Source organism: Lonchura striata, chromosome 2 (assembly GCF_046129695.1).
Source record: "Lonchura striata isolate bLonStr1 chromosome 2, bLonStr1.mat, whole genome shotgun sequence".
Lineage (NCBI taxonomy): Eukaryota > Metazoa > Chordata > Aves > Passeriformes > Estrildidae > Lonchura > Lonchura striata.
This window is the reverse complement of record NC_134604.1, coordinates 28,766,173-28,781,119: the sequence shown is the minus strand read 5'-3', so window position 1 is coordinate 28,781,119 and position 14,947 is coordinate 28,766,173. Positions and strand designations below refer to the sequence as shown.

General features: G+C 43.0%; 1 protein-coding gene across 1 annotated transcript in view; it reads left to right on the top strand.

Moving 5' to 3' along the window:
• Window positions 1-215: 215 nt before the first annotated feature.
• The window catches only part of TBX15 (T-box transcription factor 15), an 88,756-nt gene continuing 74,024 nt past the window's right edge, over window positions 216-14,947 (top strand). Inside the window, exon 1 of the mRNA XM_021548885.3 lies at window positions 216-527. Coding sequence (XP_021404560.2) covers window positions 326-527 — 202 coding nt within the window. The 5' untranslated portion in view covers window positions 216-325. The remainder of the gene's footprint in view (window positions 528-14,947) is intronic.

Below are 14,947 nucleotides of genomic sequence, written 5' to 3'. Positions count from 1 at the left end.
TTTGGATCAATCAGAGAGAGACAGAAGGAAAGGGGAGAAGAAAAAAAAAAAAAAAGAAAAAAAAAGAAAAAAAAGAAATCCAGCCTGCAGCCCCTCTGAGCAAGTGCTGGGACCTGGGCTGAGCACACCCTCCTGGCTCTGCCTGCGGAGTATCTGCAGCCTCATGTAGTGCCTTCCGGAGACTGAGGGCTGGTTCTTCTGGGGGTGCAGCTGGGGAGGGGTGGGGGGGGGAGTAAGAGGCAAGAGGCTCTGCCTCTGGTCCCCGAGCTGTGTGCTCCCAGCCACTGGTCGCTCCTCTGCCCAAGGGTCTGGGCTGGGGGATAAGATGAGTGAGAGACGAAGATCTGCGGTGGCCCTCAGCTCCCGAGCGCACGCTTTCTCGGTAGAAGCCTTGATCGGGACAAATAAAAAGAGGAAACTGCGAGACTGGGAGGACAAGGGGCTGGATTTGTCCATGGAAAGCCTCAGCCCCAATGGCCAGCTGGGGGACAATGAAGACCCGACTCAGTGCCTGGACCTCAACCCTGGTTAGTGCGACTCCTTTCTCTTCGGGACCCCCCCATCCTGCCCCGCTCCCTCCCAGCTTCTCGCCCTGAGTCCTGTCGGGAGCTGCCCGCCGCGCAGCGCGTCCCGGAAAACATCCGAGACTGGGAATACTGAAAAAAGGAAGCGGGAATTTTGCAGAGATTTCCCTTTTTTTTTTTCTTTTTTTGCTATTGTTGTTTTTATGGGATTTTTTTTTGTTGTTGTTTGTTTGTTTGTTTTCTTTTCAGTTTTCGGGGACTTTCTCTTACTCGCTGTGTCTCTTTCCTCCCCCCCCTCCCCCCCCCATAGCTCCATGATCTCCCGCGAGGAACGCCGTGTCCCCTCTGCTTCCATTTTAACCCTCTCTCCTTCCACTCCCTCCGTGCCTGTCGATCGCGATAGTCCTTCTCGGGTGTCCGGAGACACACGTTTTCTTTTGCCTCAGTTTCCCGAGCCCCGGTCATGGAGTTACCGAGTGGGTCTGGGGCAAAGGAGTGGGGTGCGAGTTGCACCCCATTCCTCTTTTCCGAGTCACCGGCCACCCCTCGTGTACTCCCCGCGGAGGCAGTGCCGCCCTAAGCGGAGGTTTCGGTGTAGGAGGAGGATGTGGGCATCTGGGATCAGCGCTGTACCGGGGCGAGGGTCACCGGCTCTTCGGAGCAATGGAGACCCGCTGTGCACTCCCGCAGCTCGGGATCCTTCTCCCGGGACCGGACCCGCTGGGCTCCGGCCGGCGCGGCCTCGCTCCGCTCCCGGGACGGAGCGCACAAGCCGCGGCGGAAGCGCGGGGGGATGCGGAGGGGGGACCTCTCCGGAGGGAAAACGCTCCCGGCAGGGAAAAGGATCTCAGCGGGTAAGGGGCACTGTGAGGAGTGCGGCCCCGCTCCCGAGCCTGGCTCCTCCCGGGAGCCGCGGAGTGTGGAGCAGCGCCGGGACCGCGGCCCCAAGGCCGGCGGGACGGGGTTAGGGGAGAGGGAGCACAGCACTTCCCTCTTGGTGTCCGTACTCTTAACTTTAAACTCTCGTTTGTTTATTTTTATTTAAAAGGGATCCGGTAGCTCGCAGCTCTCATTTGGCCCAAGCCAAATCCTCGGTCTCCTCTTCTCCCCCCGGCCGTTCCTCTCCGGCCTAAAACGACGGCTCCGCAAACGCAGCCGCGGATCCGCGACCATCCCGAGGGTGAAAACGCGCTGGGCCTCGCCCCCCGAGCTGTCCCCGCGCCCTTCTCGCCTCCCCACGGGCCGTTCCCCAGGGCCTTAACAAGGGACAGAGGGAGCGGCCCCGCTCTCACAGCTATAGTGTGGGGAGAAAGCGAATTTTAGGTGATTTCTCTTTGTTTTAGTGTTCGGATGGGGCAAAAAGGTCCAACGATTTCTTTGAGCAGCCCCTAAGAAAAAGGGCAGAAATATCCTCCACTCCTGCCAAGTCCATTCCTTTGCACTTGAAACACTTTCTAAATTTCGTTTTTATTTATTTTGCGTGACGTTCCCTGATCTAGAAATTAACATAAGCTGTCCAAAAGTGAGAGTAAAAAACACCCAAACCAACAAAACAAAACAAAAACAAAAGGAGGGGGAAAAAAAGAGAAAGAATTTTAGATAGAGGTATCAAAAATATTTGCTGTTAAAAAAACCCCAAAACTGAAGTGTTTTTGAAGGGAGCTAAAGACCATGATGTCCTAGCCCCTCTACGCCCTCAAGGAACCGCATTTCTATTTGCTTTTAGCAGCCAGCAGCCTTTCCCGGTGCGGAGCCTGAGAAGTAGGTAAAATCTGCTGCCAGGGTCGTCTCTCAGCGGAGGGACGGGCATAAAGGAAAGGGGACAGCAGCGATCAACCAGTCAAAAAATAGCCTACGGTTTCAGAGGCTTCCCTGTTCAAAAAAATAAATACCCACTCACAGACAAAAATCCACTTTCTAACAACAGAAAATTGTCTGTGCATCAGTCTATTTTTTATGTTTGGACTTTTTTATTTTTTTTTTTAAAGAACAGTTTTTTTATAAATTTTTATCCGGAATGGGATATCTTTTTATATGGTCTAAAAGTTTAATGTGCCTATTTCTCCGTGAATTCGAATTGGAAAATTGGAAAACTCTCCATGCACCAAATTGGAGAGCGGGAGAGAATGGCTGCTAGTGCCTGAAACCTCAGAAAGTAAACGTGGTGTTTTTCATAAAGCAAAGGAAATCAAGAACAGTTTGAGAAATCATTTTTAGGAGGTTGATAGACTTTAAATAAAGTCTGCGACTGTAATTTGCACAGTCACTTCATTAAACCTAATTCCTCCGCGGTGTACTTTTGCTGCTGGGTGAAAATTGATTAGCGGCTCTATAATGACCACCAAATTCCATCTTTACAAGACCTAATTAAGAACAAACTTTACACCTAACGTATTTTAAACTTGCCAAATCTCCAGCGATATAGAAAAAAAAATATAAAAGGGAATTTTTATAGCGTCCCAAAGGTTCAACACTCAAAGCCGCTGCCCCCGAGTAGCGACGGGCTGTTTCTTCTGCTGGCGGTATTGCTGCTACGGGGGTGCTTGCGGAGAGGCCTCAAGTCGTGCAGTCGCGCTGGGAAATTATGTCCTGATTTTCTAGCCCCATTTATCGATCTTTTCGCCTAAATTGCCTTCCATTTCAGCGCGGGAGGGTCTGAAAACTATTCAATGCGGGGAGCTAAATGCGGCCACGAGTAGAGCAAGGCTCCGCTCTCCTGTGCCCAGATATTTTGAGTGCAGGCGGGTATGAGGATTTCTCTCCCAAGCTCGGGACACGTCCTCCGGCAGGGCTGAGGGGAGGAGGCGGCGGAGCGGCCCCGCTTCAGTCCCCGCGTCGGTGCGGATCTGTGCTGGACGTGTAGAAACCACAGCTTCGGGAGCGCCTTGGAGGCAGTGCTACTTGTTTCCCCGTTTTGGCGGAATCCCTGACCCCTTCCGTGCCATTTTACAGCCGTGCCGGAACTCTTCGGTGACGATATTGGCGAGACCGAGTCTCCCCTAGAGACCTGCCCTCCCTCCGGGGCCGCATCTTCCTGGGAGAAGAGAGGTGGCAGGCTGGGAGGTGCCGGGTCGGGCTGTGGCGTGGGCAAAGGTGAGAAAAGCAAGCGGATGAATCCCCCAGGTTTGTAAGAAACATCTCCCGAGCATCCTAGCTATTTATATCTTAGGCATGAATTTTGTCGCCAGAGTTAATGTGCTTTTTTTTACGAGACTCATTTAAAAGGGGGATAAACCTGGATTTTAATCATGTGCGGGTTCAAACACGAAGTTGTGAAAAGGAATTCGGGATTACAGCTGCTTTCTCACCTTCTCTTTCCCGCCCCGTGCACTCGGGCGCGCCACGCGTGGGGCCGCGGCCGGGCCGGGGGAGGCAGAGCTCGCCCAGGGGCTCCGGGGAGCCTCCCCCGCTGCTCCGCCGCCCGCGGCCGCGCTCCCGCATCCTCCCCCGGCACTCAGCTCTCGCCGCCGACAGGCCAAAGGAGGAGGAGGAGGAGGGTGGCGGGACGGCCCTCCGTCCCTTGGCAGGTTCGGTTTCAGAGGGCAGCAAAACAATGGGCTCGGATGTCTTCTGGGTATTTATAGATTTAACCTGAGCAGGGGAAAGGTCACGGGGGCCCCAGGCGTTGCCTCCCTTGATGAATATATTGTTTACCGTCCTTCACGGCGGTGGCATTCGTCGGCTCGTCCCTTCGCCACCCCAAGGGCGCAGGGACAGACCGAGGCAGAGCCGAGCGCGCTCCTTTCCTTGCCGAAAGTTTAAGACTTTTAAACATTTTTTGGAGAGTGTGGGTGGGAGCGTGTTTCCGTGGACGCGTTTGCCTTCGCAAAAATACGGCTGCTCCTTCAGGCGGTCAGAGTCTCTTCACGGCGAGACGAGCACAAGCGCTTCAAAGGCAGAACAAAGCGGTGCGGCACTAAATACATAGACTTTTTCGCCTTTGGGACCGTCCTTTGCCTGGCGAAGAAACACACAAACCATTTTGTAAACGAATTTTACTGCCAGTGCAGTCTCTGTATCACGCGTCCATCCCATCGGTTATTTTTGGTTGCATGTATTAAAAGTGCACCTACCGGTTAAAAAACCCCAAAACTCCCCGAAAACAAACAAACAGCCTTCAAAGCACAAATTAAACAACAGAAAGCAGGGCATTTTTGAAAGTTTAATTATTCGTTCCTGTGTTTATCTGAATCTACACTGGCGAAGTACTGAGAGCGAAAAAACACGGCGCACATTTTAAGACCCGCTATGTGTTTATTACATGTGCTTATCTTTAAGATTAAGATCCGGGAGTTGGACAAAGCCTTCAGTGGCTGACAAGAGTAAAACCTTCAGCTCTTTGAGCGCGGTGTGTCGCTCTCCTGTGTCTCCAGGGGGGTTGCATCGATGTCCATCCCAATCCCGCTCCGCCGCGGGGCTCCCGCTCCTCCTTGCCCACGGGCAAACCCCCTCGGCCGGCGGGGGTGCGGGAGCCTCCCGGCCCGCCCACCCTCCGGAGAGATAAAGAGATTTTAAGAGCAGGAGAAAATGCGTTTGACCCTTCTACTTCCTAATTATTTTATTTTATTTTATTTTATTTTATTTTATTTTATTTTATTTTATTTTATTTTATTTTATTTTATTTTATTTTAATTTTATTTATACCCTTGCTTCTGAATGCTTATATTGATGAAGTCCGTTCTTCGAGCAGTGGCTGTAAAACCCGTGAAGAGGGAGTGACTTAATTCGGTTTCTCACTTCAGCTTTTGTTTGAGTCTCGGTGGATGTGGCTAGGATTTCAAGAGCTAGCAGAGCAATTTTTCTCGTCTCTTTCCCTAGGTAGAGCACATTGGTGTTCATCGTCCTTTGCATGTTCCTCGAGGCTTGTAGACGAGCCATGCTCTGTGACAACGAGATGTTAGACAAGAGAGTGCCAGCTTTGCCTTGGGACTGGGTATTATTCATGAGAAGTCTTTCTAACGAATTTGTGTGTGACTGGGATTGTATTAATTCATTCCACCTGTTGGATCATCAGTTTGCCTCTTAAAGAGGAGATGCAGAGCTCAGATCCTCTGCTCCCTTGTGTACACGATGGAAGAAAATGCGAAAATCTTCCCCTCCTAATACCTCTGTTCCCCCATAGCCCAGCAGCAGAGCTAATACTCTCGAATTTCCCAGAGGAGACAATTGCAGGAGGCAGATGGAGTTGTCCAGATGAGAGCCAGGAGAGCCGAGCCCTGTGGGGGCTCGGGGAAGGGTTGTCTTAGTCAAGTTCACACACCTCTGACCTTGGAGCCTGAGGAGACAGAGAGCGAGAAGGATTTGTTCCTGTGGTAATATGCGCCTTACGGAATTGGGGAACGCCTGCTGCTGGGTTTGTGAAACTCCTCCTGCAGAGAGGTGAATTACTCACACTGTATTAAGTAAGAAGGCAGGTAATAGAATAATAGCGGCAAACGTTGGGAAAAGGGCAGCGCGTCAAGCAATTTCTTCCTTTTTTAAATATGCGGTTTAAAGCTACAGCATTTTTTACACAGGTTTATTCCATCTGCTGGTAAGGGTGAAAGTTGGTGTTTCAAAAAATGTTTCTTGTCTCCGACAAGAACTTTGGAAGAATCCAAAAAGCTTCTGTTACAAGCAAAAGTCAAGTAATTCCTTGCGAACCATCAATCACTTCCCCCTCCTCCCATTTGGGACTGAGCGCTTATATCAAATATCAGCCCAGCTAGCCTCTCCTCAGGCAGAAGTGTCCTGCTTTATCCGTATCTATCTTTAAGGAAAACTGATGTTTTTCTCAGATGGAAAAGCTGAAAGATGCCTTCCAAGAGCACTGTATTCAGGAAAGAGCATTTACATTGTTTTACAACACAGTAGGTGCCATTTGAGTCACTTCTATTCACACAGATCACCGTTCCTTTTGTAATCCGTTGGGTTCCTGAATGAATCTTTGCTTGCAGTCTTAGATCTTCAAAGACCAAAATTTCTTTCTTTCTTTTTTTTTTTTTTTTTAATAACGTTTATTTTTCCTGCCTTCTGATCTGGCTTAATAAGGTTACAATAGTTTAAATAATGCTCTAAAACCAGTCTGAGAGTATTTAAAAAATTATTGAATATATTGAGACACAATCAGATGGCATTTACATTGTCTTTTTTGTAAAATTAATATAATCTGTTCAGGTGTGATTTAAATCACCCCAAGTGTACATATTGAGATCTGTAGTTTACACCGGTGACATAAAATCAAATTCAGTGAAACAAACTTAAGTTTTTTAAACCTGACAACATTTCAGAGATTGACAGAGTTTCCCAGAGAGGCTGAGTGTGCTAGTGCCCGTTGATGGAGTTCAGAATTCTGTGCTAACTCTTAGTTCTCTGACATCCTCTTAAATAGTGCAATTACTTGGCTGTAATGGGGTTGGATCTTCTGTTTATATCCTGACAGAAAAGGCATCGTGGGTATAAGACACATGTGGACAGTGTCTGCCAGCCTGGGAGCTGTGTGGCTCCTTTGGGAAGAGCAGCAGTGGGCACCTGGGTGTAGGGAAAATGCAGCAAGTGGGGTCTTCCCAGTTCTCCAGTTCCTAATCCCGTCCAGAGCAGCTCTGCATAGCAGCACATTGAAAGATTTTGCTTCTATGGCTTTTTATTCGAGCTACAGTTTCTTCAGATATAGAGTACCTTGCAGCAATGCTGAGACATTTTTTTTTTCCAGAGGGAAAAAAACCCAAAGGTGTAGCTTTCTGTTGCTTATTTCCAGTGTTGTTGAAAATAGGTTATGTTTGCAACCTTTACACCTGCAAAACATTTGCTGTCTCAAAATACAACCCCATTGCACTTCCTGTGTTAAAAGCTGTAGTGTGTTCTGGTGAGAAGTGCTAGGGCGAGATAACATAGTGGTATGGTAAAGTTAAATTGAAATATCTTTGAAAACACATTGAGAATTTTTGAAACTGAGAAGAAATATGTGCCAATTGAAATTCTAGTAGCAATTTTTATCCTGGGGGCATTTTTTAATTGCATATTCTTCAAGGTCAGAAAACAATGACTCAGTAAATCAATCCCAAAAGTGATAAAAGCACTCATTACAATCATATTTACAATAATATTTTTATATACCCTTTGCTGAATTGAGCTATTGATCTGAGAGTATTGTGGAGATGGTGAAAGGATAGTCTGAGTCAGACCCCTGTGACAGTGGGCTGTCCACTGTTTGCTGTGTGTTTGCAAATGCAGCCTTGCAGCTGTTAGAGGGGAGGATTCACCTAGCCACTGGCTTGGGCCAGCACATATTGATTCACAGCAAAGGAGGAAGCCCGAGGAGGATTTTCATTTTGGGACTCAGCAGAAAAAAAAAAAAAAAAAGTGAAGATGGTGAGGATTCACTTAGATTTAGCTTAGTAAAGGCTTTTAAAACAATTTTTATTTTATGGAGAATCAGGAAAACTTAGGGTTTGCCCAGTCTTTAAGTATTATTTTTTTTACCATCAAACTACCTAATGTTTTTAAGTTGTGCAACCATATTAGAAATAGATCCCAAGCCTCCTTGTTTTGAATAATTAAAAAGTAGTTTTAAAATAGATCATAGAACTAATTAGCAAATAAAGAATAAGGTATTTTTATTTATATAATACTCAAATCAAGCATTTGACACTCAGAACTGCATCCCATTTTTTCTTTTTCTAGAAGGCAAAGCTCTTTGACAAATTCTGCAGGATTTAATTAAATTTTCATTTCTTCTAAGCTGAATTTTCTTAATTAATTATATATATAAAATTAAAAAAGAAATCCAGCTAAACTCTTGCATTATAGAACTCGGTCCCTGTCAGAGTGGATGGCTTCACTTCACTGCCACTGCACCTGTTCATTCTTCTTGAGGCTTTTGCTTTTTGGGAAAGAAATCTTCCAGTATTGTTAAATGGACATTTCCAACTATGTCCACATGTGTAGCTCTTGGAAAGGAACTTAGGAGGACATTATTGCAAACCACCTTTGAAATAACCAATTTAGAGTTTCTAAAGAGCACTTAACCAACTGGTTAAAAGCTGACACAAATCATATTAACAATCAGCACATTTACATGAATGCAGCCACAGCAAAAATTGTTTTAAAATCAGTGGGCCAGGGCACACAGAATAGTTATGAATGACTTACAGTTCTTTGACCTCACTCAGGGGCTGGATGCACTCTTGGCTAACACTGACATTTTTCCATGACCAATGAATTAACAAACCCTAGCTTCAGCTTTTAGGAGCTTCAGGAAATAGAGAACTCCCTGGTCAGAAATCTCCCCTAAAACCAAGGAGAAAACTGAAGACATTGAAGTGCCTTTGCTTTTAGTAAGAGTGAAGAATCGTGTATCATAGACTCCTTAAGAAGCTGCACTAGTAATAGCAATATCCCTAAGTAAGATGTCAGAAGTGCTGCTTTCTTATGATACCAGCATCACTGTGGATGCCTATGCAGAGAAAATATGAGAGCATTTAGAAATGTATGGTGTATATGATATGTAGGTTAGGAAGGCTTTAAAAATAGGTTCTCAGTTTACCCCTGAAATGCCTGTAGATCAGTTCTGTAAGTCTGAGTTTAGTGAAGAAGAAGGAAGTTTGGGAATAGATAGAGATTCAGAGATTTTTTAATTGTCACCTAATCGCCACACTAGATTTTCCTCAATCCTCTTCTAAGGAGCCTATTGAAAGGTCAATTATTAAATGTTCATAGGTGCTATTGTAAACATGTTTAATGACTTTTACAAGAATCACTTTCTTTGGTGAAGAAATTATTCCAGTTCTGCCCTGTCAGCACCCTCTTTCAGCTTTGCACTTTGCACAGAAAAATGCAAATGAATTTTAATTGTGCTTTAAGCAGCCTTTCTCACCAGGGTGAAAAAATAGTGGAAGAAGACATGTTGAGTATTCCCCTATACCCTCAAAGACTTAGTGGAAACATTCCCACTGGCTTTTTTAAAAGCCAGCATCAGCCTTCAGGTTGTGCTGGACTCTGCTACTGCCTAAACTTGTAATTAAATACCATGCAAGAAGTGGGACTGGCAATATGAAATATTTAGCTGACGTACCCTAGCGTGAAGGCTGTGTGGAAGCACTGCTAAAGGAAGGCCTGATTCTTTGACATGCCAAATATCTCCACTTCAAAGGATTATATGGTGCTGATTTTCAAGGGTGCAACTTCTGTGACCTTATTTTCAGTGGTGTTAAGAATGTGTAATTGCCATGGAGATCTTAACCTCTCCCTTGACTTCTGCTCTGAGACACCCTAAACAGGCTGTGATAGCCAAAAATTAGGCCCCTCCTCAGTGCAGCTGTTGGGATTGGAATAATTTTGGGAGATTCCTTTTTCTTCTGCTTCAATACCATGTCAGTCAGTCTGTAGGAGTTAAATAGTCGTGACAGTGAGGTTAATACCTGGGTGATCATTTTATGCTGTAGCTGGATCATGTTTGCTCTTCAGATTTAGTGCAAATGCCTGATAGCATAAGAACAATCAGGCTGGATCAGCTGCAGGTTTCTGGATTGTGCCTGTCTTTGCAATTTCTAAGTGCTCCTGCCATTTAGTTGTGTAATGCAATAATACTGTGCTCCATACAAGGCAACGAAGCTGTTATTTTTACACTGAGGAGTTATTTTTTTGCTTCATAAAGCTTAATCTTTTTATGCCAGAAGATTGTAGCAAACTATGAAAATACAGAATTCAGCCCTTGGCTGTAGTACTTAATGGTTTTTATTTTGCTCTGGAATTTAAAAGATAAATAGAAGATTTATTATTGTAGGATTTAGGGGTTTCCTGTGCCAAGCTCTTTGGAGCAAATAAAAAAAACCTCTTCATTTACCATCAAACAAGCATAGCAAAGTCTCCATGTGCCTTGTAGCAAAGCAGTCACATTATTCACTCCAAGGCTTGGAGTGTTACCACATAAACTGTAACATCACAGGTCCTGCAAGAGCAAGCCCACACTGCCTCATTAGAGACTCCTTGGATTATTCTGTACAGTGCAATTCTGTTTACTCCAGCACTCAGGAAATTGTGCCCAAGCTGGGGAAAGGGAGGGCAGCTGTGGAAGTGCCTAGCAGTATGCTGTTATAGAAATGGACAATAATTAATAGCTTTTGTGAAAATATAGCTGTACAATGCAACTTCAGGACAAAAAAAAAAAAAAAAAACCAGCTCCGTCTGCTTCTCAGAATGAAAGATTCAATAGTGAATTTGCTGGTTATTAAGAGTGTTTCAAGAGTGTTTGCTCAAGTTACATTAAGGTGCTGAGCATCATTTATCCAGGGTAATGCTGGAATAATTGATTTAGAAAAAAATGAAAGGAGGTTGGATTGAGTACATACAGGGCACATGAGAAAGTAATCCAGTATGGTTACAGCCTTCACAGAAAAGCAGTTCAGCCCTAAAAGGGGATGGAAAATGTCTAGGGCATTTTTCACCTCTGTTCTGCTGCAGTGCCAGATGCCCTGCTCCTGGCTGTACTCTCAGTCACCTGCAGGACTGGAATGTCCATGGGCATCTGTAGGTGCTGACTTGTCCTTGGGCTGAAAAACGATAGAAAAATAGCAAATCAAGAATAATAGTGCTGTAGCTTGGCTGGATGAGGACTGGGTGTCCTGAATCCTTCTGAGGGGCTCACTTGGCTGGGACAAGGGATGCAATGCACCAGGGAATGAAGCAAGTCACTGCTGTGTTCATTTTGAGTCATGGGTGTACATTATCCTCCTGGGAATGAAATGATGGTGAAATCAGGAAGAGATGAGTTAACAGTGGCAAAGGAGTAGAAAACCAGAAAACTGATAGAAAACCAGAGAGAGGGATCACTATTGGAAAGGAAGAGGAGAATGGGGTGGGAAAGGGAGCAGTTCAGGGCTTAATTTCCTACCCACCAGCTGCTCTCAGCATGAGAAGAAATTAGAAACTATTTTCAGATTTTCTCCCTGCATCTGGGTACCTTCCTGTGTTGTTTTTATTTTTTTTCCAGAATAATGAGTACCATGGTTCCTATACATGACATATACTATTCAAAATGGTTTCTGAAGACAACTTAGGATATTATATGAGTACATGTAATAATTTGGTATACTTCAGATATGTAAGAGAGAGGAAAGGGAAGACCTCTCAATTAAGTAGAATCTTTCATGAAAAAGAGCAGAGTTTCTTCCTGTGGTTTTTGTTCCTCCATGGTTTGAAACAAAAATTTAGTTATTTCAGGAAAAATTAAGAAGACTTTTCTAAAGGAAATACTTTCTCTTATAGTTAGCTCCACAGGATTTTTTTTGAATAATATTTAAAATCCTCTTTGCAACTTTGGCTACTTTGTCCAGGTCTTTGGTCTTTCTATAATCAGTAGATGTTAGGCATGGAGTTCAGTCTATTTTATTGTGCTGTTGCATTGGCTGAACATTGTGGATTTTTATTGAATATAAACATCATATATTTCAGTGCTTTATAGTATTAATATTTAAATTATCAGTATACAGAGTTTTTTAATGTGCCATAGAGACTATGTTAGACATTATTGCAGTGAATGTAGTTACTTATTCCATAGGTATACCTAGAGGCAATTTCTAATTGCTAATTAAATTACACATAGCACATTTCTGATTATTAAGGCAATAATTAAACTCAATTTATAATAATCAAGTACTTCAGATAATTTAGTCTTCTCCCTCTACTCAAAATTTGTACTTGTTATATTGTTTACTTGTGTGCTTTCCTAGGGCCATGGCTGGAAGGAAGAGGGACCAGCTTTTCTGCACAGCAAGAGAAGTTTTTTGAAATGCCATTCTGGCTAGGACCCCTGAACTTAAATGAAGAATTATGAATAGTAGCAAAGGTTTCCTGTTGCAATTATTCACAGCTGAATGAGAATATGTGTTTGTGAACTGACCCTCAATCATTTTATTTGTGAATATTCAAAGAATTACTGAGTATTCATGAGGATGCCTGACAGTCATGAATTAAAATATAAATAATTACATCTCAGACAGTTGCTATTTGCTGTACCATTTGCAATGATGTTTGCTGTGCAGACAAATGGGAAGAAAAAGCTTATTATTATGGTCATCTAATGAAGTGTATAATATTTATTTTGCATTTTTTTCCTGAAAAATAAGCATTTCTTTTTCAGTCTGCTCCCCACCACCCCACCCCATTTCTGCTTCCTTTTTTTCTCTATTCCACATTCACAGCTGTATTATTTTTGACCTGTCTGAGTCGTGACTTTTCTCCCGTAAGTCAAGGTGTTTGTCCTGCTCTGCTCCTAAAGCAGGAGGTGATTCACTGGTAGCACTTGACTTGTTGCACGTGCTTTGACTGGTCACTCCTGTGCTGTCCTTTGCTCACATTTAACAGCACAGCAGAGCATCCATTCACATCCAGGGCCTCAGGACACTGCAGCTGTACCAAGAGCAATATTTTGGAGGTGTTGCTGGTCACTCACCCTCCTTTCATGAGACACCAACTCTTTACGCTGAACTTTTTCCTATGTACACACTAAGATGTGATCTTTGTTGCATGTGCCAGAATTGCCTCTTTGAGCACTCCTAACTATACCCTGATATCACTGTCATAAGGAGTCTTCAGCCAAGATTTGTCAATATTTTACTTGGGGTCTGAATTTGATATAATTTAATAATAAATCTGAAAGAACTGTCAATGATATTTTAGTAGGAAATCAAATCTCAGTACAGTCGAAACCCTAAATGAAGAATGAAGAAATAATAAAAGTAGAGTTTTGTGAAATAGAGCAGAGGTCATGAGATTTTTGGTTTTTTTCAGTGCACAATGAATTACAGGCAAGATATCCATTTATAAAGGGACATTTTGTGGAAAAAAACCTCAGAAATTCCTGAACTATATTTCTTCTTTGTCTAAGATATTGTGAAAAACCCCCATTACTCTTACATATCTTGACAAGAAACAAGGGAATAGAAAACAGTAATTCCTCATTTGTGAGGGCAGAGGAATCTGAAGTTGGAGGCCTAGTTTACAGAGTTTGTAGAGCAATTAAGCATATCAGGATTCCCAGTTCAAATTGTTGGCTCAAAATGCATCCTGATTTAATAAGGAAAGAACAGGAGTAAGTCAGTGATTGAGTTCCTTGAAAAAGGGATTTGCCAAACTGGAGATCTAACATTATCCTTTTCTTCAATTACTTTTTGACTACCCTGAAACAGATAAAAAAGGTGTTTTTTTTGGTTTTTCTTTTGTTTTTTTTTTAATGAGGACATGACTTTCAAAATTTATTATAAAATATTTGTTTGTTTGCTTTTCTTCAGAAGAGTCTTTAGATGCTTATTTGAGGCCAAATTCAGCAAGCAACTGAGACCTCTAGCTCATCCATTCTCTGCATTTCAACAAAAGCACAAGAGTGATGATGACTTATGCTTTGATATTCCCCATTTTAGTGAATGTAGTTCTCTCTCTCTTTTTGCTTTTGTTCTAGGATCTTTTTTAAGAACTGAGGTTTTTTTTTCAGTGAAGTCATTCCTGCTACTCTTACCAGCACAGAAAAAGTGACTGTTTCATATTGGACAGAGTTTGAATCCCATTTTAATTGCTATATACTTTCTTCACATCATGTGCATGTATAAGTCTCTCCCTCTCCAGACAGATCTACAATATGTACACATATATATAATATATAATTTAAAGTATTGCTTGAAATATATAATATATATTCCTTATAATACTAGTATTTTTGGTATGGTTTTTGTGTAAGAATGTAGTATAATCTTTTTCTAGGGACATTAAAACACTCTATTTAAACATTTACCATATCTTAGGTATTTTAGAAATACCATTCTTCTCCATTCCAATTTTGCACTTATATTTTTTTATGTCAACAAGTGTTAGATACTAGTGTTACATTTGATGGCTCAAAATAAGAGAATTGTGCTTTGCAAGACAGGCTTTATGCATTTTCTAGTGACAGCTACATTAATTTTACAATGGAATTTTCAAGCTGTTTTTGCAGCAAATAAAAGCCTTGCTTTTTAATGGGAGAATCATTGTTTTATGTATAGATTTGTCCAATTAAGTTTGCAGCAAGTAGAAAATGTTCAGGACTTGAAGGCAGCACTGCCTTCTGTCTTCTGTGAGAGTCACTCAACAAGAGCATTACCCTTTTTCCAGCAAATGTATTTGTGGCAACACAGGTTTCCCTCCAGGCAAATGTGGATGTGAAATCTTCTTTTAAGGGGCAATTCAAAAAATTTGCAGTGTTAAAGAGAAGTGCATAAAACTCTTTTAATGAAAGACAGATTGCAAGCGTTTGCCTAAGATTATCACTCTGCTAAACTGAAGCAGAGTAGCCGAAATTCCTGCATCATTTACATCCCATGAGCAAGGCAAGAGCACAAGCTGGAGGGAAAATATTTGATAATGTGCAAGGAAACAGCTGTGAGGAAGAAAAAGCTGCACTTTTTTTTAAT